Raw genomic sequence first — 25896 nt, 5'->3', positions numbered from 1 at the left:
GTAAGCACCACTCCCCTGGATGTACATCCCGCCGACTGAGGAAGTCGGCCTCCCAGTTTTCTACTCTGGGTATGAAAATGGCCGACAGGGCTAGGGCGTGCGTCTGGGCCCAGAGCAGAATCCTGCTGACCTCCTTCATGGCCGCGCAACTGCGGGTGCCGCCCTGCTTGTTGATATACGCCACAGCCGTGGAGTTGTCGGACTGGACGCGGATGGCCCTGCCTGTAGAAGAGCGTAATAGACAGCTCGGAGCTCCAGCACATTGATCGAGAGGAGACTCTCCTGTAGTGTCCATAACCCCTGGTACTGTTGGTCCAGGGTGACTGCTCCCCAACCGCGGAGGCTGGCGTCTGTGGTTAGAAGGGTCCAATCCCATATCGCAAATCTCTTCCCCTGTTGCAGGTTTGGGGTGTTGAGCCACCAAAGCAAGGACAGGCTAGCATGAGGGGACAGGGTCACCATCTGTTGTAAGTGTAGGTGAGAACCGGACCACTGATGTAGAAGCGACAGCTGGAAAGGTCGTGAGTGAAACCGGCCATACTGAATGGCTTCGAATGTGGATACCATCTTTCCCAGAAGCCTGGTGCACAGGTGCATGGACACTTGTCTGCGACGCAGGACAAGTCTGACCAAGGCCTGTAAGGGCTGGATCTTGTCGGTTGGCAGAAACACCTTCATCTGGATGGTGTCCAAGATCATCCCTAGAAACCGAAGCCGCTGACTTGGTTGAAGTTGTGACTTTTCCAAGTTGAGAATCCAGCCATGGGATGTGAGGATCCTCTGTGTAAGCCGAATGTTCTCTAGCAGGGACTCCCGGGAGCGGCTCTTCAGCAGAAGGTCGTCCAGATATGGGATGATAGTAACCCCCTGCGTGCGGAGAACCTCCATCATTATCCGCCATCACCTTCGTGAAAATCTGAGGTGCTGACGAGAGGCCAAACGGTAGTGCCTGAAATTGTCAATGCTGATCCCTCACAGCGAACCGGAGGTATGCCTGGTGAGGGGGCCAGATGGGTATGTGCAAGTAAGCGTCCCTGATATCGATGGATACCAGGAACTCCCCTTGTTCCAACCCCTGAATCACCGACTGCAGGGATTGCATCTTGAACTTGGCCACTTGGAGGTACGGGTTCAAATCCTTTAAATTTAGGATGGGACGCACCGAGCCATCCGGCTTTGGCACGAGAAAAAGACTGGAGTAGTAGCCCCGGGTACGCTCTTCGACCGGCACCGGAACCACTACTCCCATGTCCCGCAATTTTGCAATTGCTGTTAACAATAGCCGTCCCTTCTCTGAAGGTAGGGGAAGTCCTGTCTTGAAAAACCTGTTTGGAGGAGACAGACTGAAATGAATCTTGTAACCTAAGGTCACAAGATCTCTTACCCAGGCGTCCTGACAGGACTGGAGCCAAACAGGACTGAAGTTTCGCAGTCAAGCTCCCACCCTGGGGTCCCCCAGATGGGACAGAGGGTCGTCATGCTGAAGGCTTGGTAACCTTAGGGTCCAGTGTGGCTGTAGCGGCACCTCTGCCGCGGCCTCTGGAACCACGCTGTGATGGGGCCCCTCCTCTGGATCGACCTCTGAATCTGGCGGGGGGACGAAATGACCGAAAGGACGGCCCTTGGCCGGTCCTACGTGAGGGCGAAGGAGCTGCGGAAGGGATGAAATGGGACTTACCTCCCGTCGCCTGGGATATCCATCTATCCAGCTCTGGGCCGAACTGGAGCTCCCCATTGAAGGCCAAAGATTCCACCGCCCATTTAGATTCGGCATCAGCCTGCCACTGGCGAAGCCAGAGGGTTCTACGGGCCGAAATGGACAGTGCAGAAATCCTGCCTGCCACTATACAGCTGTCCGAAGAAGCCTCCATCAGAAAAGTGGAGGCATCCTGGATCTGTTCCGACAACAGAAGGATAGTTGCCGGATCTGAGCCTTCCCGTATCTCCTCCGAGATTTGGGATGCCTATACGCCTATGGCCTTAGAGACCCAGCATCCGACCTGCGCCGGATGCTGTAACACCCCAGCCGCTGAAAAACTATTTTTCAGGGTTACCTCCAACTTGCGGTCATAGGTATCTTTAAGGGTGGTAGCCCCCGGAACCGGGAGGACTGTCTTCTTTGACAGTCGCGACACGGAAGAATCCACCGCCGGTGGGATCTCCACTCGCTTACGGCCTTCAGGCGGTAGCGGATAATTTTGCAAAAACCTTAGGGGTCTGAAAGCGCTTATCTGGATGCTTCCAGCCCTCTGTAACGTGATCATCCAACTCTTCCGCTGTAGGGAAGGTTGGAGACAATTTTAGTTTTTTCCCAAACAGGGAAGGACGAGAGGGAGTATCCACTCCTTCAGTCACGTTACAAGCGACCTTATCATGTCAATCAGGTCTTCAATCCCCTGGGAGGGTTGAGTCGGTGTGTCATAGGTTTCCAGTACATCCTGGACATCCTGCATATCGTCCCCAGGGGGCGCAAGATCTGGCATATCGTCAGAGTCAGGGGAGTCCACATGTAGTGGGGAGGCCCCCCTCCTTTGTAAAAGGGGGGGAAGCTGTCTTGAGGAGGAAGGGCGTGCTTGCCCTGGAGCCAAGGCCTTAGTGAGGCTCTGGACAGCAGAGGCTAAGGGCCAGATGTATCAAGCTTCAAATAGTGATAAAGTGGACAGCGATAAACAATCAGCCAATCAGCTCCTACCTGCCATGTCACAGGCTGGGTTTGAAAAATGACAGGTGGGAGCTGATTGGCTGGCTGTTTATCACTCTCTGCATAATCACTTTTTGAAACTTGATACATCTGGCCCTAAATCACTCTGCTGGCTCCTGGAAGTCTCTCTATCTCTCTGAGACTCTGAGAGCTCAGAGGATAAGCGAGTCATGACATCAGTGAGCTGTGCAGCCCAAAACAGGGGGGTTCCCTGGGGTCTGTGACCCAGAGGGATTCACAGTACACTTGTCACAGTACAGGACCTCTGGAGAGGAAGGTGCAAACTTAGAGTTACATGTTTTACAAGTAATTCTCTTGGAGCTTCCCCCAGCCATATTGTACAATATGCACAGTACACTGTAGCACACAGAAACTACACACTACCACACACCCAAGGGAGAGTAGGTATAGAAGATCCAGCAAGAAAACTGGAAGGGAGAGACAGTGAAGGGGTGAAGCTGCCACAGGGTATAAACAGCGCTACAGTATATTATTAGGAAGCGCTATAGCCCTCAGTTTTGTACAGCCCAACTGCCTTCCCTAAGCTCTAAACCCCCCACTGTAACTCACAGTACCGGGTAGAGCTGTAGCAGGACAGTCGCCCAGAGAACGGAGTGCATGCAGCTTTTGGTGGAGCGTGCAGCGGCACTGTAGGAGCCTCCAGCAGCGTGTTCTGTGCCCAGCTTGTAGAAGATGGCGGCCACGCGTGACTTGGAGTGCGCTGGGGATAGCCGGGCCTTCTGGGAGTAACGCGCGGTAGCTCCGCCCCCCGCCCGGCAGCTCCTGTTCTCAATGGCGCCAGGTTTAAAACCCTCTGCTGTGCCGCCTTTGTGAAAGACCCTGACCACCGCCGCTAACGGCGGGGCAGGGAATACTCACCCGCTGCAGCCTGCCGTCGGCGGTGTAGCTGGGGGAGGATCGCGGCGCGCGCCTCGGTGAGCGGCGCCCGTTGCAGCTCCAGAGACTCTGGTCTCTTCAGCTAGGGAGCCGGGCACAAACCCTGACAGCAGCAGCCGGCTCCCTCCGGCAGGCTCCCTCGTAGCAGGCAGATAGTGCAGCAACTATCTGCCTGTGTTGTAAAAAATATATATATATATATATATATATATATATATATTTTCTTTTAAAATCAATGCAATGCTCTGAGTGAGCAAAAGTGTGTCCGCTCCCTTGCGGGCACAACTAAGATTGGCCTGAGAGGGGAAGTAGTAGGGGAGGAGCCAGCCACTCTAATCTTTTTTTTAAAGTGCCCAAGCTCCCTGTGGTCGCCTTCTATTCCCCAGTGTAACTCCAGTGACACCTGCTGGATGAAGGAGAAAATGCTTATATTACTAGGCAACATAGCTACAGCCGTTATATGTAAGGACCGGTTTCACATCTGTATCACAGTGAAGCAGATCCATATTAAGGGGCCCATTTAAGAAAAATTGCATATACAATGCGATCTGGGCAGATTATTACCTTCTAGGATCGCATAGTAATATGCAGTCCTATTGCTGGGATGCATCTACTGCATACACATGGACAGTGCTCCTGAAAGGAGCCTGTCCCTGTAATGCACACAGCAGGGTGCCAGGGGAGTAACACTGCCGGCAGTGAGGTCTGTACCCCATAGACTACAATGGGCTACAGCCATCTCAGAATGTCTGTAGCCCAGGGATCTGCTGCAATGCAGCATCACATCCCCCATAGAGACCAATGAGCGATGCAGCTGCCGGCGGAGCAGGAGGGACCACAGCAAGTATTGCCGATTCCTGCCGTCCCTCCAGATACATTCATGTGATACTTAATATTTACAACTAATCCCCAAAAACTGCTTTTACCCACAAATATGATAACTAATCCCAAGGGATGCAATCGGGATCTTGACAGTAAGGGATACACGTTAGGGTGAGAATTAGGCTGTGGGGGTGGGATCATCACAAATGCCAGGATTTCATACTCAGCCAACTCCTAGGCCAGTTAGCACAGACCTCTATTGGGGATTCGTACAAAACAAAATAAAATGTATCCCTGCCCGTCCTAGAAAAAGCCAACATCTCTGCTGTGATGATCAACACAGTACAAGATACTGTATTTTATATGATTCTCTGATGGTCCTATCAATCACTGGCAGCCTTAAAGTGGTTGGGTATGTTAGTGCTTGTAGAATTATTGCTGGGAGCCGTAGTGCACTATGGGGCACGGCTGAAAGAAAAACACACCAGATAAGTACAGTATACATTATACATAAATAATACACACCACAACCACTCATCCTTCTCATTTGCCAATTTATTGCTCATCCAATTAATGTGTGAGGAGATCCTGCCCTTCTCTCTCTTAGGTGGCAGTCCAATGGGTACATATTCAAAATACCCTCACAGAATGGCGCCACAATGTGAATAAGGCAGAATTACCTCAAACCATTGAAAAATGACTACTGATATATGCTGCAACTATGTCATATGCATTTACATGTTATATTACAGGCTTAGTTTATGGTTTCAAAAGTATAATGAGAAGCATTTTTACATAAAAAAAAAAATTCTTGCTAATTTGCATTAATGTTACTTAACATATGTTTTATATTAGGTATACTTCAAGTGCATTGACCTTTATTCTTATTTACACTATTGCTTTTGATCCCAATTGATGGCTGCTTAAAAGAATTGTTTGTCAAGGTGGATTTGTTTAATAAGGCAGATACTGTTTCCCGGTTCCAGAACAGTAACAAGGCATAGCCTCAATATCCTTAACATCAGGGACTTGAACATGATGTTCTCTCATTGTTTATAATTAGTGAAGCACCTCTGGGAACAAGCGTAATCACAGTGGCATAAGGCTAATTTATTCGTTCCAGCACTAACAAAATATGTGCCTTTTTCAGGATTTTTTTCCAGGATGTATTTCACCACATCGTCATCCTGATGACGATGTGGTGAAATATATCGAAAACATTTAAACTCTAACTGCGTTGGTCTCTTCTTGTATATCCGAGTGCCGCCTGGATTGTGTAATTAGTCACTCAGGTTTGAGTGTCTTGGAGGGCACAGGAGCCTGTGTCGGTTCTAAAAGGTGTACTGCACTGTACTGCACTGTCTATATATATTAATTTATTACAATTATTTATATAGGGCACACATATTCACACCACTTTACAGAGTATAGTTGAACATTCTCATCCATCCCTGCCCCAGTGGAGCTTACAATCTATATTCCCTACCACATGTACACCCATTTATTATAGGGTTAATTTTGTTGGGAGCCAATTATCCTACCAGTATATTTTTGGATTGTGAGAGGTAACAACATAAAGTGAAAGCAATTTTTGCAGGGACACTGATATGTTTCAAACTTGCTGGATATGGAGGAATATATTTGTAAAGACAGAGATCAGAGCAGATAGGGACTGGGGGTGGGGTGGAGAGTTTGTGGGCTAAAAACACACACATATATATATATATATAATATATACTCAAAGCAACAACAGCATGCTCAAGTGCCTAACTTTCTCTGAGTGCCTGCAAACAGCAGAGCTTATATACTTGTATATCTAGTTTCCGTGAGTCTCCAAAACAATGCCATCTGCTGGCAGACAGTGAAACTACATCTCTTTCTCACACATGCACAAACACAGAAGGTAGCAGTGTGTGTGTGTTCAGTCATACTTGTTAAACTAATTAGGTTCTCATTTCCTACAGGTTTACTCAAGTAATAAAACTATAACAACACAATGTTAAGCAAAATACCCAGTGGTGTAGCTAGGTGTCACAGTGCCCGGAGCATGGGCATGCTTCGCGCCCCCCCCCCCCCCCCCCCCCCCCCCCCGATTTGTGGCAGGATGACACCTCCCCCTGTATTATTATTATTATAATAATACCCCACAGGCTTCTCCCCCTGTATAACAATAATACCCCACAGGCTACTCCCCCTGTATAGTCTTAACGGATTGCTGGATTCCAGACACTAGCCAGTGGCAAACTCAGGATTTTCAGGGGCGGTTTCCAAAATACCACCTCTTCATACATTTTCACCCAAGTCACTATAGATGAGCGGCACCATCTGTGACTTGCTAACACACATCTCACTTTTTTTTATATTATCCGCAGTTTATAAACAGCAGCAGAGATTTATTGCTGACCTCACAGGTACATGTAGGACGGGATTAATCCTTAGCTGTAAAAGAGAACATTGTTCTCTTTCCTTCCAAGTCAAGTTCCAGGTGCATGTAGAGTGCTCGGTCCTCAGGACCCCACACAGTTCACGTTTTCCAGGTCATGTACTGTACTGACACATTTTAAAAGATCCACAGGTGGACCTGATTATTTCACTCGTGATTCTGTGAGACCTGCAAAACATACACTATGTAGGGTCCTGAGGACCGATTTTGAGAACTTGTGCACTAGAGACTGATGAATTAATTTCTCATACTATACCCCAGAATAACCTGAGATCACCCTTTAATTTATTTAAGCAGTATGGTTACCTTCAAAACTATTTAAGTCAGGGTGGATCCAGAAGTAAATCACAGGGGGACACTTTGATAGGGGAAGGGGCTAGCGGTCAGTGGAATATTTTTGTGTATCGCAGGTACGTACGCTCCCATGAGAGGGGCATGGCAGTGATACAATGTGGGGAAAGTACTGCCAAGTATATGCCCACCTGGGTTTGTCATAGGTATAAGGGATACACATAAATTGGATAAGCGACACCCCACACAATCCATTCCACCCATAAAAGTTACCAGGAATGCTGCTGCTGCCAGATAGATCTCACAAGTCACGCTAAAAGTTAGGGACAGTCTGCAAACTACTTCCCACTATACAAGTGTAGTCAGCAGTGTTTTAATGCACTTGAAAAGTGGCAAACGTTTTGCAGAATGCAGACTATCCACACACACACACACTTCTCCCAGTGGATTATTGTAGTCCACACACACTTCTGAAGCTATCAGGAGTCAGGGCTGTCTGTCCCTCCCCCTTGTCTGCCCGACCAGCACAATATAACTAGCCCTACATGAGACACTCACACTGCTCTACTGTTATTACTCACTGTCCCACGACGACAGCCAGCCTGAGCCCAGCACTGTCAGAATGAAGCAGCAGAGATGGGAGAACTGCAGAGGAGAGGGAGAACTTAGAGGAGCTGCACAGTGACTGTGCGCTAACGCTGCAGCCCCCCCCCCCCACTGCCAGAGCAGTCTCTCACGGAGTCACGGAGATAGAGATGCTGCTGTCAGCCAGGGGGGTTTCTATGTATTCAGAAATCCCCTTGTGTGCACATGTGAACGAGGCGAGCTGCAGTGAAGTTAAGTAGGTATAACTCACTGCAGGCAGCAGCCTGTGATCACCACAGACAGACTACTTCCTACTACCCCTCCCTTTGTACCGGCCTCCTGCACTAGACATGTCCTCAGTGCAGGAGGCCGGCGGCCATTTTTCTGTAGACTAGTACTAACTGAGAAGACAGCGGGCGGGCAGCATAAAGGACAGGGATGCGGTGTGCGGATCAGGCGCCATGTCAACTGTCGGCGCCCGGAGCGGGCGCTCCGCCCGCTCCGCCCTAGCTACGCCACTGAAAATACCTGACCATACATGTGGCATATTTGGACTTATTTTGTAATGTTGGGTTACTGCTAATTGTCCTGGTGTGGCCAGAGTAAAGGTCCGTACACAATGGGCGACTGTGCCCAGTGTGTATGATCATCGCTGGGGGGGGAAGCAGCTCAGTGCATACACACTGAGGGGCTTTCCCCCTGCCCTGCGGCATCAGCGAGGAGAGGACAGCTTTGCATAGCGCATTCATTGACCATAAACAGTTTAGTTTATGGTCAATGAAACATTCTTGCACTTCTGCTGTTAAGGGGCTTTATCAGTCTGTCTGTAATCACCTTTAAAGGCTAATTCTGTTGGCAGGGGATATGTAGCATTAACACGTGCAATGACTGAGGTCTACTTTTCACTTCTGTACTGCATGAACACCATCAAAACCCACACCATGCCAACTCTATTGCAGTTTTACTGCTTAAGAACAGAATCTGTGTATGCAACCATGTCAACAACCCTCCCATAACATGCGTGTAAGGCAGTCCATCTCCATGCATGTGCTTAGACACCTCCCTGTTATTAGTGTCCCTCTCTTGTACGCATTCGCACCAGTGCACAGGGGCAAGGGAGTGTGGGGTGCATTCGACTGGTCAGCAGCTACCTGCTCGCTGGGCTGCGAGCACTCGCATCTCAGCAAACAGGTCTGAATCAGGCCCCATGTCGCTAGTTTGCAACATTGCGCAAGGACCACAAATTGTATTTGAACATTATACTGACATCCATTTCACTTATCTGTCAAGCTTTCCACAATGAGCAGTGAAAGTAAATTGTGCTTCCTCTTAATTTAGTTTATTCTACACAATCAATAAACAGTTAACATTAAATTAAGACAAAGATCTAAATGGTGCTATTAATTTAGAAAGACAATTTGTGAGTAGAACAACAGTACTAACTGTAAAGCCCAACAGCAGTTCAGAACTAAAATGAACATGATTGTCTAGATTACAGGTTCTCAAACTCGGTCCTCAGGACCCCACACAGTGCATGTTTTGCAGGTTTCCTCACAGGGGTGCCGCATGGGGTCCTGACAGTCGGGATCCCGACTGTCAAAACACCGACCCCATAGAGCAGGGCTGAGCAACACCGGCCCTCCAGATGTTAGTGAACTACACATCCCAGGATGCTTTGCATTAGTTTTGCTATGTGGCCATGCTGAAACTGATGCAAGGCATGCTGGGATGTGTAGTTCATCAACATCTGGAGCGCTGGTGTTGCCCAGCCCTGCCATAGATGGAGAATAGAATAGGTGGCTCGCAGTGCCCCTAGCGTGGCGAGCCCGCAAGGGGCGTAGTTGCGCTCACCATGCTGTCTGGGCAGTCGGGATCCCGACGTCGGGCTAATGACTGTCGGGATCCCAACTGTCGGACCACTGTACCACACCCCCTCACAGAATCACAAGTAAAATAATTATCTCCCCCTGTGGATCTTTTAAAAAGCATCAGTGAGTAATGAGTGCACCTGACTGGTCACCTGGAAAACGTGAACTGTGTGGGGTACTGAGGACCGAGTTTGAGAACCCCTGGTCTAGATCATGCTATAAATTGTAGTGCAGGCCTGTTTACAATGCTTTAAGTAATGTTAGGAGCATTTACATAATCCTGCCAGCAATTTGATAGTCCGATTCATAATTACCCCAGAACCAAAGAATGTCAAGCTCTGCCTGTGTGCAGATGTGTCCTCATACATCCAGCCTCAATATACCATGCATCATGTGATGCTTGGCAGAAGTGAGCCACCATGTCCTATATAACTCTGAGCACCGGGTGTTTATATTTGCTGAAAAATGCATCTTATTTACAATAATGTGACAGAAGCAACAGGAGACTATTGATCAATTTGATATGCAACACATCTATATATGAAGCACAATAGAACATGGTATGTAAAAAAGCCATGGCTACTGCATTGTAGCACTTTATATGCAGTCAGAAACTCAGCCGCACAAAGTGTCATAAAATTAATCAGCAGTATCTCCATGTGAGTCATAGCTGCATTGCGCTGCAAATATTTCCTACAAAGACGTCCTATGTAATACAGTCTCACAGAACATGGGGAATCAAGAAGCCATTTGGCACGACTGCAGCAATGATGTATGAGAACATATCTGTAGGTTTTAAATTATAACCTTGTTTATTTTATTTTATGGTACTTGTTTCCTAGCACGGCCACACCGATTCAGATCGGGGTGGTTGTGTCAGAAAAATCGGGTCGATCGCATCGCATGCGATTTGGTCGCATGCGATGCGATCGATGCGACCGACCGATTTTTGACCCGATTTTTTTCATTGAATCCAATGTAAATTGGGTCCCTGGGACCCAATTTTACATTGGATTCAATGAAAAAAATTCACAACCCCCCCAAATTGAAACGCGTTAACCCCAGCCCACGATAGACGCCAACCCGAAGTGTGGCGAGCGCAGCGAGCCCGCAAGGGGCGGCGGTACGCGTCCTCCGACCTTTTCATGCCCTACTATCCACTAGGGCGTGGAGTGAGAATAGAATAGTGTGGCGAGCGCAGCGAGCCACCGAGCCCGAAGCGTGGCGAGCGCAGCGAGCCCCGCGAGGGGCGGCGGATACCTTCACAGGTAAACGCGTCCCTTCGCGGGCTTCACAGGTGTCCGCGTCGCCACGGACACCTGTGAAGCCCGCAAGGGGACGCGTATAACTGTGAAGGTATCCGCGTCCCCTCGCGGGGCTCGCTGCGCTCGCCACGCTTCGGGCTCGGTGGCTCGCTGCGCTCGCCACACTATTCTATTCTCACTCCACGCCCTAGTGGATAGTAGGGCATGAAAAGGTCGGAGGACGCGTACCGCCGCCCCTCGCGGGCTCGCTGCGCTCGCCACGCTTCGGGTTGGCGTCTATCGTGGGGCGACGACGGGGACATGTATAATGTGAAATGGGTCATATTGACCCATTTCACATTTACTGACATTTTTACACCATTTCAATGTTAAAATTTTTTTTAACATTGAATCCTATGTAAAAATCGGGGGCATCGCGTCGCATCGCGTCGGGACCAATGTTAATGGTCCCGACCGACGCGATGCCCCCGATTTTTTATCCTAGCCGGCAAAATGGACCTGATTTCAAAAGAAATCGGGTCCATCGTGGGTAATCGTGTCCCTTAAGTAAGGGACACGATTACTCACGATTGTGGCCGTGCTAGGAAACAAGTACCTATTTTATTTTTAAATCAGAACCGCTTTATTGGCCAGGTATACTTGCGTATACTAGGAATTTGTTTTCGGTTTGCTGTGCAGCAGCCAGGTGGGTAATAAGTAAACAACATACAGTATAAACAATATAACCAGGTGGGGGAACATGTACAGTAGGGCGGAGTGAAAAAACTGAAATTGAGAAATTCAAAATCGGCTAGTGTGGAAAAGTTGTGACTTGACCTGAATAAGAAATGTGCAAAAGCATTTTGATCTGAGTCAACATCTTCTGTTCTGGCAAGAGGCCTGAAGTTTCACATTTTTGGTGAAAATGACGAAAACTATGAAGATGCTCCGATCTAGTTAAAATTATGTCAGGATGTCTTAGAGTGGTTCATTAATATACTTTAGCATAGTAAAAGAGAGTACGAGCTTGTCCTAGTGCAAAGTGAATGACTTTGGTGGGAGAAAAAATCCCTAATAATTGACCCTATTTTCATGGTCACAATTGCGAATATTGTGTGTTTTCTCCTGAACGTGTTTATAATAGAAGAAGCACAAATACTCTAAATGGAATTTCGGTGACACTGTGTGAAATATAACACTGCATAATAGCCCTTAATCAGACCTGATCCCAGTACAAATTTGTTCTCAAAATGGGCAAAACAAATGCTGCATTGCAGGTGGGGCAGATGTAACGTGCTGAGAGAGTTAAATTTGGGTGGGGTGTGTTGAAACTGAAATCTAAATTACAGTGTAAAAATAATGCAGCCGGTATTTACCTTGCACAGAAACAAAATAACTCACACAAATCTAAAGGTGGCCATACATCTACAGATCGATTGTCAGATTGGGCCGGTTGGAACAAACAGCTGGTAATATCTGAATGACAGTTTTTCAGCATTTCAAAGCAAATGGTCAACTGTCATTTGCTCTCATCTTTTACCGGGATTTTGTTCCAACCAGACAGATCGGACAATAAATCTGTAGATGTATGGCCACCTTAAATCTCTCTGCACATGTTACATCTGCCCCACCTGCAGTCCAGCATTTTTTTGCCCATTTTGAGAACAAATTTGTACTGCGATCAGGTCTGATTAAGGGCCATTATGCAGTGTTATATTTCACACTGTCACTGAAATACATGAAATTGGATTTATGCTGCTCTCTTTGCAGTGCATATACAAAGATAGACAATCCTGTGTATATAAATAAGAAATAACTGTTGCAGTCTGTTATTGAAAAACAGTAACTGTTACAATAAGTATTACAAGTAAGTGTAAACTGTCTAATGTATCATTTTACATATCACTTCTGTTTATTGACAGAAAAACAGTGTTGCATCCCCTATACTGGGAACATAATTGGGCTGCATTACAGCCCAATTTAACTGTTAAATACGTTGAAGTGTATTATGATGTAATAAATTGAAAGCTTGCAGCAGGGCCCTCTAACCCCCAAGTCTGTCTGTCATTACCCAGTTTGTTTTATCACTGTCAACTATTGTAAAGCGTAAAGGAATCTGCTGAGCTATATAATAAACTGTAAATAAATAAATAAACAAATACATCTAAAGTTTAGGGGGGAAAAAACAAGAACATTGATTCAAAAAATAACAGGTTAATCATTCTATGAGTGGTGTCCAGCAGTACATATATGCCAATCACTGTGTTCATTTCTAGGCAGCAGGGCCGTCTTAACAGCAGTGTGGGCACCTGGGCAAAGCAATGCACTGGGGCCCTTACCCATTCTCCCCTCCTAGGGGTGGGGGGTGGTATCAGCAGCAGCTTTGATCTCCCACGGGTGGCAGGGGGTGCTCTATCTTCCATTCAACATGTAGGACCTGGAGCAGTAACTTCTGCTAATTACTCCTTTACTGCACAGGTGGTGGGAGGGTGAACACTAACGTGTGGACGGGGGCACTGAGCTGAATGAAGGGTCCCTTGTAAATGACTTCCAGGGAGGTAGGGGGTGTTTTATACACAGGGGACGGTTGGATAATGGAGTGGGCTTAATATTCGTCATTTTCCGGTGGAAGGGCAGCTTGTTTGACTGCAGATATCGCCATTATCTGGAAATAGATTTCTTAGCCTAGTATAAAAACCTAGAGTCCCAACTTTCAAGAGGTGCTGGGAACTTGGGTATCAGAGATCAGGAGCAAGAGCAATCCATTGACAAAAATATAAAACTACACCAGACGTTTGGAGCTGGAGCAGGGACCGGCTGCTTGAAGGCTGATATCTCTGGTTCTGGGCATGATAGAGACAAGCCGCTAGTGTCAGAGAGAACCTGAGAAATATGACTGGAAATTGTAATTAACAGGTCGGATGTGGACTGCTGCTTTGAAGTTGGATATCTGCAGTTCCCCAGGGCCGATTTTCAAAATTCTGGTATCACTGGAAAAAGGGGATCCTCAGCTATCGACATCGAGCCCTTATACGCCTGGGGCCCCATGGGCAAGTGCCCATTAAGCCCATACAAAAAGACAGCCCTGCTAGGCAGGATTGATCAGCAATACTTATTACAGCATAATGCACTTTAATGTATTTAACTGTTAATATATTGGCTTATCTTTGGCATAATTATATGCTGTAATGCAGCTGCAGGTGGGGCAGATGTAACATGTGCAGAGAGATTTAAGGTGGCCATACATCTACAGATTTATTGTCCGATCTGTCTGTTTGGAACAAAATACTGGTAATGGATGAGAGCACTTTGCTTTGAAATGCTGGAAAACTGCCAAAAACTGTCTCAGATATTACCAGGTATTTGTTCCAACCAGCCAGATCTGACAATCGATCTGTAGATGTATGGCCACCTTTAGATTTGTGGTGAGTTATTTTGTTTCTGTGCAGGGTAAATACCTGCTGCATTATTTTTACACTGCAATTTAGATTTCAGTTTCAACACACCCCACCCAAATGTAACTATCTCAGCACGTTACATCTGCCCCACCTGCAATGCAGCATTTGTTTTGCCCATTTTGAGAACAAATTTGTACTGCGATCAGGTCTGATTAAGGGCTATTATGCAGTGTTATATTTCACACAGTGTCAATGAAATTCCATTTAGAGTATTTGTGCTTCTTCTATTATAAACACATTTAGGAGAAAACACACAATATTCACAATTGTGACCATGAAAATGGGTCAATTATTAGGGATTTTTTCTCCCGCCTGTCAGTCACTTTGCACTAGGACAAGCTCGTATTGTTTTTTACTATGCTAAAGTATATTAATGAACCACTCTAAGACATCCTGACATAATTATAACTAGATTGGAGCATCTTCATAGATTTTGTCATTTTCACCTAAAAAGTGAAACTTTAGGCCTCTTGCCAGAACAGAAGATGTTGACTCAGATCAAAATGCTTTTGCACGTTTCTTATTCAGGTCAAGTCACAACTTTCCCACACTAGCCAATTTTGAATTTCTCAATTTCAGTTTTTTCACTCCGCCCTAATGTACAGTCATGCAGAAAGTTATTCAGCGGGGACACCATGTTGGATTATGTGCAAAGAGTTATGGCGGACTAGACAGTGAGGTGTTCAGGAGTTCACGTGTCAACAGGTGAACCACTTGAGGAAAGAAACTTTTTAGGCTTCTGGTGGACCTGATGGGAATAGCCCTGTAGCGTCTGCCTGATGGCAGCAGGTTAAACAAGTTATGGCCAGGATGTAGTTGGTCCTTGACTATCTTCGTTGCCCGCTTTTTTGCTCTGGACAGGTACAGGTCCTGGACAGAGGGAAAGTCCGTCCCAATTCTCTTCTCCACAGTTCTGACTACCTTTTGGAGTCTGCATTTGTCTCTCTTGCTGGCGGAGAGGTACCATACCAGTATTGAGGAGCACAGTACAAACTCCACAATCGCGGAGTAGAAGCTTCTGTGGGATGTTGAACTTCCTCATTTGCCTAAGGAAGAATAGCCTCTGCTGCTGTTTTCCAACAATAGTATCAGTGTTGGGCCCCCATTTAAGGTCCTGGGAGATTGTGGTTCCTAGGAACTTGAAGGAGTCCAGTAGCGACACCACACTGTCAGCGGAGGAACACCAACAGCATTCTTCCTGAAGTCCACTACCATCTCAACGGTTTTGAGTGGGTTGAGCTCTAGATGGTTGCTGCTGCACCACTGGGGCAATCGGTCCACTTCTTTTTACATACCGTATATACTCAAGTATAAGCCGAGTTTTTCAGCCCTGTTTTTTGGCTGAAAAAGCCCTACTCGGCTTATACTCGAGTGTGGGTCTGGGCAGGCATTTGCGTGGGGCATCTGGAATGCCTAGGGGCCGGCTGAGGGTCACAGACAGTGGTGGGTTAAGGCAGAAAACAGGCTGTGGTATTGCGCGGTCAGCTCAGACATATGCTGAGCCTCTGCAGCGAGGGAGCGGGTACCTTCAGAGGGACAGGCGGAAGGACGCTGCACATAATAAATATGCTGGTGTAACGCTGGAGCGGGCACATGCAGAGGGACAGGCGGCTGGACGCTGGCAGAGCTCACATACTGTAGCTACGGCATTCTGGATTACAAGCACAGTGTGCAGACTGCAGATACGCGCCGCGTGCTGCGCGGCCAGTCTGCACACTGTGCTTGTAATCCGGTTTGCCATAGCTACAGTATGTGAGCTCTGCCAGCGGTCGGCCGCATCGTCACTCCAGCATATGTATTCTGCGCAGCGTCCAGCCGCCTGTCCCTCTGCATGTACCCGCTCCAGCGTTACACCAGCATATTTATTATGTGCAGCGTCCTGCCGCCTGTCCCTCTGAAGGTACCCGCTCCAGCGCTCCCTCACGCTGCAGAGGCTCTGCATATGACTGAGCTGACCGCGCAATACAGTACCACACTATCATATTTATTCTGTGCAGCGTCCAGTCTGTACTTACAGTGGATGCGAGGAGGCTGGCTACCACTGTCAAAGATGGCTGCCGGTCCTTAAGGAGTGCTGCTGAGCATGCCCAGAGAGAGCAGCTCTTCCCATGGGCCTTTGCGGAGTCTGAGATTTGTTGCTCGTGACTCCGTGAAGTGTGCCAGTGCAGCCAGCCACCTTCCTTAACTGAAGTGCAGGGGTATATTTAAAAAAGTAAGTTTATTTTAAATAAAGATTTGTGTCCAAGAAAATAAAATATAGCAGACTGTCCACAGGGGCAGATTTATAAAGCCCAGTGAACTGAAAAGGTGGCTGGTAATTTTTCACCAGCCAATCAGCTGCTAACTGCCAAGTTACAGGCTGGGTTTGAAATATGAGCGTTAGGAGCTGATTGGTCGGTGATAAAGTACCAGCCACATTATCACTACACCAAGCTTAATAAATCTCCAATTGTTTTGGTTGACCCTCTTTTCCTCTGAAAGAGCTAGCTTGTTTACTGTGTTTCTGTGAAATAAATATTCAGAAACATTTAACCTACTGATGTGTCAAATAAATTTACCAGTCGCTGCGGCATTTCCCACCCTAGGCTTATACTCGAGTCAATAAGTTTTCCCAGTTTTTTGTGGTAAAATTAGGTGCCTCGGCTTATATTCGGGTCGACTTATACTCGAGTATATACGGTAGGTTACATAGTAGGTAAGGCTGAATAAAGACTTGCGTCCATCTAGTTCAACCTAGGTTTATAATCACTTATCCCTTGTTGTATAGTATGTTCTGATATTTTAAAAGACACATTACGTTTCTTAATTTTACCCATGGATGGTTTTAACCAATAAATGTTTATCCAACCTTATTTTAAATGTATTTATTGTGTCTGCCGACACCACTTCTCCAGGAAGAGAGTTCCAAAGTTTGATTGCTCTGACAGTAAATACATTTTTTCTTCTAGATGAACAATATCTTTTTCTTCTATTCTAAACTCGTGCCCTCGCGTCCTAGATTCCTTTCTAGTAGAAAAAAGGGTGTTTGACAGTTCCTTATATTGGCCCCTTGTCTGATAAGGCCAATGACGGTAGTGTCATTAGCGAATTTGATTATATTTACTGATTACGCCTCTGAGGTGCAGTCATTGGTGTACAGGAAGAAGAGCAGGGGTGATAGTACACAGCCCTGGGGGGCTCCTGTGCTGATGGACCGCCCTTGGGAGGTGAATTTCCCCGCTTTCACAACTTGTATTCTATCAGTCAGAAAGTCCACAATCCAAGAACACGTAGCTTCAGGAACGCCTAGGAGGAGTTTGGGGTGGAGGATGTTGGGGATGATTGTATTGAAAGCCGAGCTGAAGTTGACAAACAGGACCCATCAGGCATATCCAGGTGCTGCAGAATGTAGTGCAGGCCCAGGTTGACTGCATCCTCAACGCATCAATTCGATCAGTAGGAGAACTGGAGGGGGTCTAGCTGGTGGCCAGTCACAGCTTTCAGGTGGTTCAGTACCAGGCGCTCAAATGTTTTCATGATCAGACGTCAGAGTTATCAGCCGGTAGTCGTTCAGATTTGTAATAGAGGATTTCTTGGGGACCAGAACAATAGTGGAGCTTTTGAGGCAGGAGGGAACCTTGTGTAGCTCCAGTAATTTGTTGAAGATCCTGGTGAATATGGGTGCAAGTTGACCCGCACATACTCTCAGGGCATATGGTGACACCCCTTCAGGACCTGGTGTTTAATGTTCATAAAAAATCTGTTGTTACACAATACAAAAGGTTTATTGAATTCCATATGGTATTTGTGCACACTGCATTAGATTATTGGGTACTTATGTAATATCTGGGCTCCCGTTTTTCTTATGAGACCGCGTCCGCTCGTCACACTATATAAAATCAACTCCATGCGTAGTTGGATGGTAGGGGTATGAAAAAATGGGGTGCATTTAACATGGGAGCCCAGATAATACATAAGTACCAATTATTGCATTAGACCCCCTTTAAAATATTAAAATAGGCTACGTTGCCAAGCAAAATTAGTTTAGGTAACGAAGAAGTTTAAGGTTTCAAGAGATATCTTTATTTAAAAGCACAATACACACACTAGAATAGGAAAAAAAAGTGTTTTGTCTAGACAAAAGTTATTTGAATCTCAAAAGATTGTTTTAGTGGCATTTAATACCATGAGCAATCCATTGTTAACTATGGATAATGTGTACCCTAAAAAAGAACACTGATGTAGTTTTAACATCTGTCCTTTAATGACATATTGCATTTGTCCCAGTGTATCATAGCGATGACACTGGTAAATTCAATGAATGAGGCCCTAAGTAACCCCCAAAAAACAGTTTGGTCATTTTTGTTTTTAGTATATAAGGCATTGTACCTTGCATGTTAAACATTGCAATATTATAATACTCTAGCATATGCCGGAATATTTTCACAGTATTTTACAATATTAAAATGAATATTGAGATTTGAATGGCAACAGTCATCAAAATCCAGAAATATATATATTTTTTTATAATGACCATTTAAATGGTCATAAAGGGTTAAAGTAAAAATAAATGTTTTGATTGATTTCCTAATCAGTTTAAATTTGTAGGGGGTAAACAAAAATAAATAAAAAAATAGGTGTGTAGTAATTGAAAAATCCTTCAATGTAGAAACTAAAATGAGCCATTTTAACAATTGGCTAAAATGTTATGAAACTGATAAAGCAGCTAAAACTACATATTTTACTCTAATAACAGTGTTACACCGCAGTCTGACAGAAAGGTCATTTACAGGAGAAAAGGTCACTCGAAAATGGGGATACACCGCTTTCTTTTTACCATAAAAAGACACAAGAATTTTGTAGTTTTAAAAATGTTTTTATACTATAAAACACAAAAAAAGCCTCATCACAATAAACGTGACAAATTTAGATATTTTCTTCAATGAGCAAATTCCTCCCATCAAACAGAACTTATAATAATCATTCCGCAAGGTCCAAAGTTCTGAACTTGTCCAGATTGTAGAAGCATGCCTTAACAATTCGGCCACCGAAGTATCTCCCATTTAGATCCACCACAGCTGAAACAAAAAAGGAAGAAGTTATTAAACTTAACAATTGTAAAAAACATCTAATTGCCACCTGTTGCAGCACTATTATATGCTATTATATATACTATGGCCCTTATTCAGAATCGTGCGGTACGGCCCGCGTGCGGCCGTACCGCCGATGTTTTTAGTCTGCACATGCGCAGAGGTCAATCTGCGCATGTGCAGCCCAATTCGCCGCAGACGTAGTTCGTCCGCCGCAAAGGGGGCGTATAGGGGCGTGAGGGGCTTCATACCCTCATTTCCCTATGCATACGCCCCGCGTTTCATGGGCGTTCCCATGCAAACGCGGGGCGTATGCATGCTAATGAGGGTATGACGCCAGTGATGGGGGCGGAAAGCTGACGTCGCCGGATGTCAGCTCTCAGCCCCCATACAAGCTATCACACGGACGATTGTCCGTGTGGTCTCAGCTTGCGGGACCTGGTGGGGCGTGCGGCCCTGCCTTCGATGGTCGCCGACCATCGAATGCAGGGGGCAGCTCCCACCATGGTGGAGGCGTACGCCCCACCATTTTCTTGCGGATCGCCAGCCGTCCGTGTACGGACGGCCGTGGCGATCCGTATAGTAGGCGGGGATTGGTTGGTGCGGCCGGAGCCCCGTATGCGGCTCTGGCCGCACCGATCAGAATAAGGGCCCATGTGAGTTAATGAATTGAAATAGGAGCTCGTTCCCGGTGCCCCATAAGACACAGGGATATGGTCGCTCAGCTCTCCAGCGATTGTGGCTGAAACTGCCCCCTGTGTATGGGGCTTTCGAGATCCACAAAAAGCCAAAATCTAAGTTTCTAATGGTAACTTGTAAGCAAACTACAAGAAGCCCGGTTCAGACATAAGGGGCTGCCTACCCTCTAATGTAGAAGTGCCATATACACAGCAGTGCAACATACAGCAATCAGTTTTTTAATGAATCATGTGGCCAGAAACTAAACAATCGCCCTTGGCAGTCTTTGCAGTAGATTATACTACAAAATGGCAGAAAAACGGTTTATCAATTTAATACAGGTTGTGACTGCCTAGTAATACATGTTACTAAGGCAGAAAACACGGCCGTGACAGTTCTGATTAGCTCACAGTAGTATTTGTTTTGCTTATTCTTTCACACTTTTTGCAAGTTCGGGTTTCATTAATAAAACAAAATAAATGAATGCTGTGGTTGTTAAAAACAGAACGGTTAAAAATAGATTGGCAATAAATACTTGGGAGCGAACAAGTAAAAATCATTATTAGATGTGTAAGCACTTATCCTGGAACCTCATCTTCCACCCACTGAAGCCTCTCCTATAAGGTGGGAGAGGGCGACTTACCGGCACCCCGCTCTGGTCAACGAAATAATGGAAACATGACGACATAGTTTGTGGCAATTAAAATGGTCACAGCTTTATTTCACAAATCCATAATCATAACCAAACACTTTTGCAGGGCAAGGGATAGAAAGGGGAGCGGTGCGCTCTGTTCCTGCTAATGTGGTACCCCTGGGACGTGTCCGTTCCACCGCCGTGGGTACGCGACCACGCCCCCTACCAAGTTGGTACCGCCTGGGCCGTGCCAGTCACCACCATGTGACTCACATGAACACGCCCCTTACACGCTATGGGCCGTGCCAGTCACCACCATGTGACTCACGTGAACACGCCCCTTACACGCTATGGGCCGTGCCAGCCACCATCATGTGACTCACGTGAACACGCCCCTTACCATTATGGGATCAGCTACCATCCGCACCTCACCCTACCTGGCACGCAACCCGTATGGCCCCTGCCGTATTAATGCTGGAACCAGGCGTGCGGCCGCCTAATGGTGAGTATGCGAGGCATTCTGTAACTCCCCTACATTTCCTGCCTTGTGCACCGCTCCCTTCCCGCAATACTGTGACAACATTCTTATTCAAGCATCTTATACACCGTAATGACAATGACAACCAAAGCCAATGTTACAATTACACTCATAGCCAATATAGCCTTCCTATACAACATAATACAACAAGCATGCAAACAGTATATATATATATATATATATATATATATATATATATATATATATATATTTCCTTTTTTGTATTAATTTTTTTATAATTTTTTTTTTTTTTTTTTTTTTTATATAATTGTTTTTTTTTTTTTTTTTTTTTTAATTTTTAAATATTCTAATTTTTTTCTTTTTTTTTTTTTTTTGAAACACAACATTTTGACGTGACAACTACAACATTTTTAAACATGTCCAATACAAGATTTACAACCTGACACCTGTCAAGTGCCTTTCCCCGGCTTTTACCAAAACAACTGGGCTGGGTGGGTGGGTGTCTCTGTCCTAGCTGGGTGATGAGTGAGCTCAGCCCCCTTGCTCTCTGCTTTTGTTCCTGCTGCTGCTCACTCCCCCCTCAATTAAACCTGTCCCTTCTCACTGGCCCTCCTCGTGGCTAGGTGACAAGAAGGGGACCGGCTACCCTGGCTGCTGCCTCCCCCCCATCCCCCCGAACCCAGGTTTCCCGCCGTTGACCTGCAGGGTGCCTAGCGCCCCACCCCCTTATCCTGCTCCGGGGGCCATTTTGGCCCCCTGCGCTCCCTTAAGGTGGGAGAGGGCGACTTACCGGCACCCCGCTCTGGTCAACGAAATAATGGAAACATGACGACATAGTTTGTGGCAATTAAAATGGTCACAGCTTTATTTCACAAATCCATAATCATAACCAAACACTTTTGCAGGGCAAGGGATAGAAAGGGGAGCGGTGCGCTCTGTTCCTGCTAATGTGGTACCCCTGGGACGTGTCCGTTCCACCGCCGTGGGTACGCGACCACGCCCCCTACCAAGTTGGTACCGCCTGGGCCGTGCCAGTCACCACCATGTGACTCACATGAACACGCCCCTTACACGCTATGGGCCGTGCCAGTCACCACCATGTGACTCACGTGAACACGCCCCTTACACGCTATGGGCCGTGCCAGCCACCATCATGTGACTCACGTGAACACGCCCCTTACCATTATGGGATCAGCTACCATCCGCACCTCACCCTACCTGGCACGCAACCCGTATGGCCCCTGCCGTATTAATGCTGGAACCAGGCGTGCGGCCGCCTAATGGTGAGTATGCGAGGCATTCTGTAACTCCCCTACATTTCCTGCCTTGTGCACCGCTCCCTTCCCGCCACACGAGGTTCCCGGCGCGCCGGGTACCGAAGCCCCCACCCTGCCCTAGCAACACCCCCTTCCTCCGCAACTTATGCACTTTGCGGCTCCTCACCTGCGCTGCATGGGACTCCTCCCACCGGACTGTGACCGTTCCCCACTGGTTGCCCCCCAGTAACCTCATGCCACCCGGATCGTGCAAATGCATCTAAAACCATAATCACCATATGGCCCTTGAAATACATTTGAATGCTGCTGATATGCTGATCTTCCCAGCAAGGCACTCATTTGCCTGCAGCTCCACTCTGCCACTCCACATTGGTTGCCTGCATTTTCCGTATTCAACATAAAACACTTCTACTCGCATATAGAGCCATTAACCCTACTGCGCCAGCATATATCTCCTCACTTCCCACCAAATATCTCCCATCCACTTAGACCAGTCTGCCCTGAAAACTCCCTCTCAGGCAAACCTGCCATATTTTGTCTGCTGTTACCAGTTTGTTTAATCACTGTCTACCAGTGTCAGGTGCCACGGACACAGCTGCACTATCTATGAAACCGTAAATAAACAAATAATTAATTAACTTGCCTGCATGTTCTTCCTGCCCAGCTGTTTGCTTCTAATAAACCAGCTGTCCCAGCCTTGTGAACAATGTGTACTACTCCGCCCCCCCCCCCCCCTGGAGTGACCCTGCTATCAGCGTTTGGCCTCTCCTTTCAAAGACCACAAGCTGTGCGCCTTCCTGCCATAAAACCAACAGGGGTGGGGGAGCCGGAAGTGTCCTCAATTGGTATCACTCTAGCATCAAAGTATTTCCTCCCCCTATCTGGGAAGGTGGGGGCTGCCCCTGGGCGCTTGTGGAACTATCTCTCCCAGCATATCTGCTGTCTAGGACACCTTCTAAAAAAGGGGACAAAATGCAATACCTTTGCAGTTTTGACCCAGGGAAACTGAACGCGCCTCTGCTCGTACTGTATATACAGTGTTAGCCTGTCCAGTGTGCCCATGTCTTTACCTTAAACCCACCTTCCCCTAATCGCTGCATATACCATGTAACCCACGCTGGGCCAGACGGGCTTCCTTATAAGGACCCTAAAACCCTCCAGGAAGCCCTCCTGCAACCGCTTGGCCTCTGCCTTCCAAGGGTATCTGGATGGCCACCCCCAGATCCCCCCTAGGCTAGGTGCTTTTCTCTGTGACTGTCGCTCCGGGTGCCTTGTCCCTGTGCTGACATTTCTGCTTATAGCAATCCTTCGGTGGGTGCTTCCCTCTGCAGATTATACATGCTTGTTACGGCTGAGCGCCCCTGTGCCTATGCCAACCTCTGCGATGCTCTGCTTGCTATTACTGCATGGCACTGCCCCTGCGCCTACCGCTATGATCTGACTGCCCTCTTTATTAACCTCAGACACGGAAACATTTTTCGCATTGCTACCCTGCCCAACCGCTTCAATACCTGCATATACATTACAAACATTGCTTATCTCACCGATACCGTGCGTTGCCAATCCGATGCTTCCTTGAATTGCGCTTTTCTGGGCAATGGCCCCAGTCCCCACCGATTGTGCTGGCACCCTGCTGGCCGAGGCATGGGTCCAACTGCTTCCACCCGGCTGTGCTGCCGCCCTGCTGGTCGAGGCATGGGCCAATGTGTCCCCCATTGTTCTGTGGCAAGATCCCCCCAACCCCCATCTGGCTTGCTCCAACAATGCCTGCATCTGCTCCTCCTCGGCAAGATGCTCTGGCCCCTGCGCCCTTGGGGTATCAAAGCTCTGAGCCGGCTGCCCATTAGCAGGGGTAGTGGGGCTGCAATGCTCACTCCGGGGGGGGAAACAAAACGGGGCGAGTGGGCGAAATGACCTTGGCTCCCGCCCCCCGCCGCTGGCTCCTGGCAATCCTCCCGGCCTCCCTGCACCCCTTCCGGCGTGCCCAATTGGGCCTGGTGCGTAAAAACACTGCCCTGGCCCTCCACCCCTGATTCGTGCCCCTCTGATCCCGTGGCCTCAGGAATCACCACCCCCCATCAAACGCTTGCCTTCACCCTGTAGCGATGCCCCGTCTGCCCTGGCCGGAATTTCCCTTCTGCGTCCCCGTGCTGCTGCTTGTGCTGCGGCTGGCCGGATGCTTGAGAAACCTTGCTGAACCAACTTGCTCTGTACTTCTTTCCTCCGACCACTAGATGGTGCCCGTGAGCTTCTTCTCCCCTGTATGTGGTGCCTTCCTCGATCATCTCCCTCTGTGAACCGTGCTAGCTTACTCCTGCTTCTATCCGAACGATTTACAGGCTTTTTACCTCCCTCCATGCTGCTCCCTGAGATGGCCTGCGAATGCTGGAATGTGAGGAATGTTAGGTATGAAGCCTGTGCTGCTGGATGTGCAGCTTGGAAAGCACTATCCTCCTTGAATGTGCACTCAGCTGGGACTGCTACAGGCCTTCTTGGAATGCAGTAACTGCTCCCTGCTGATTCCTTTGTTCTGCTGGATATAAGTGTTGGAGCTGCTGAAGATGTGTCTCTGTCCTAGCTGGGTGATGAGTGAGCTCAGCCCCCTTGCTCTCTGCTTTTGTTCCTGCTGCTGCTCACTCCCCCCTCAATTAAACCTGTCCCTTCTCACTGGCCCTCCTCGTGGCTAGGTGACAAGAAGGGGACCGGCTACCCTGGCTGCTGCCTCCCCCCCATCCCCCCGAACCCAGGTTTCCCGCCGTTGACCTGCAGGGTGCCTAGCGCCCCACCCCCTTATCCTGCTCCGGGGGCCATTTTGGCCCCCTGCGCTCCCTTTAGTCAGGCTTTACAATAGCTATGTAATTTACCTTTTATAGCCGATTCTACACGCTCAAATTCCAGAAATATCCTCACTGCTTCTTCATCTGGAGCACCAGGGGTCTAGAAAAAAAATGCATCAACATCCAAAATTAATAAAAAAAACCAAACACATGACTGGTAAAAAGAAACTATTTTGTTCCTGTATATAATAATGTGGTTTACACAGCTATCTATAAAAGCAAATGTTAAAAAGGAGTATAATAATACAGGAAGCATACCTATGTTCCAGCAATAAAAACAAACCATAGAAAAATGACTGAGATACCACTCATGTTTACAGATAGATACAAAAAACAGTCTTTCTTTCCTTAATATTAAATGCAGAAACCAAAATAATTTATTTTGATCTTTCAAGACCTCTCATGGCAATGGGCAGATGGGATGCGTTCAGCATTCTGGTGGTCAAAATTCCAACATCATTGGAGATTACAAACTCTGGAACCTCTATCATAATTATGCTAGGGTCTCTTAAAATTTAAACAATTCTGTATCCTTGCAATATATGAAGGGCATAAAAGATATTATTAAAAAAAAGCCATATAATCAAAGTTTC

General features: G+C 47.1%; 1 protein-coding gene across 1 annotated transcript in view; it reads right to left on the bottom strand.

Moving 5' to 3' along the window:
• Positions 1-19209: 19209 nt before the first annotated feature.
• The window catches only part of LOC146074836 (splicing factor 45-like), a 30572-nt gene continuing 23885 nt past the window's right edge, over positions 19210-25896 (bottom strand). The window contains 2 exon segments of the mRNA XM_083183375.1: positions 19210-19366; positions 25331-25403. Coding sequence (XP_083039501.1) covers positions 19269-19366; positions 25331-25403 — 171 coding nt within the window. The 3' untranslated portion in view covers positions 19210-19268.

Source organism: Crinia signifera, chromosome 4 (genome assembly GCF_055691185.1).
Source record: "Crinia signifera chromosome 4, ASM5569118v1, whole genome shotgun sequence".
Taxonomy (NCBI): Eukaryota; Metazoa; Chordata; class Amphibia; order Anura; family Myobatrachidae; genus Crinia; species Crinia signifera.
Note: the sequence above shows the minus strand (reverse complement) of the source record. Positions and strands in the feature narration are given on the sequence as shown.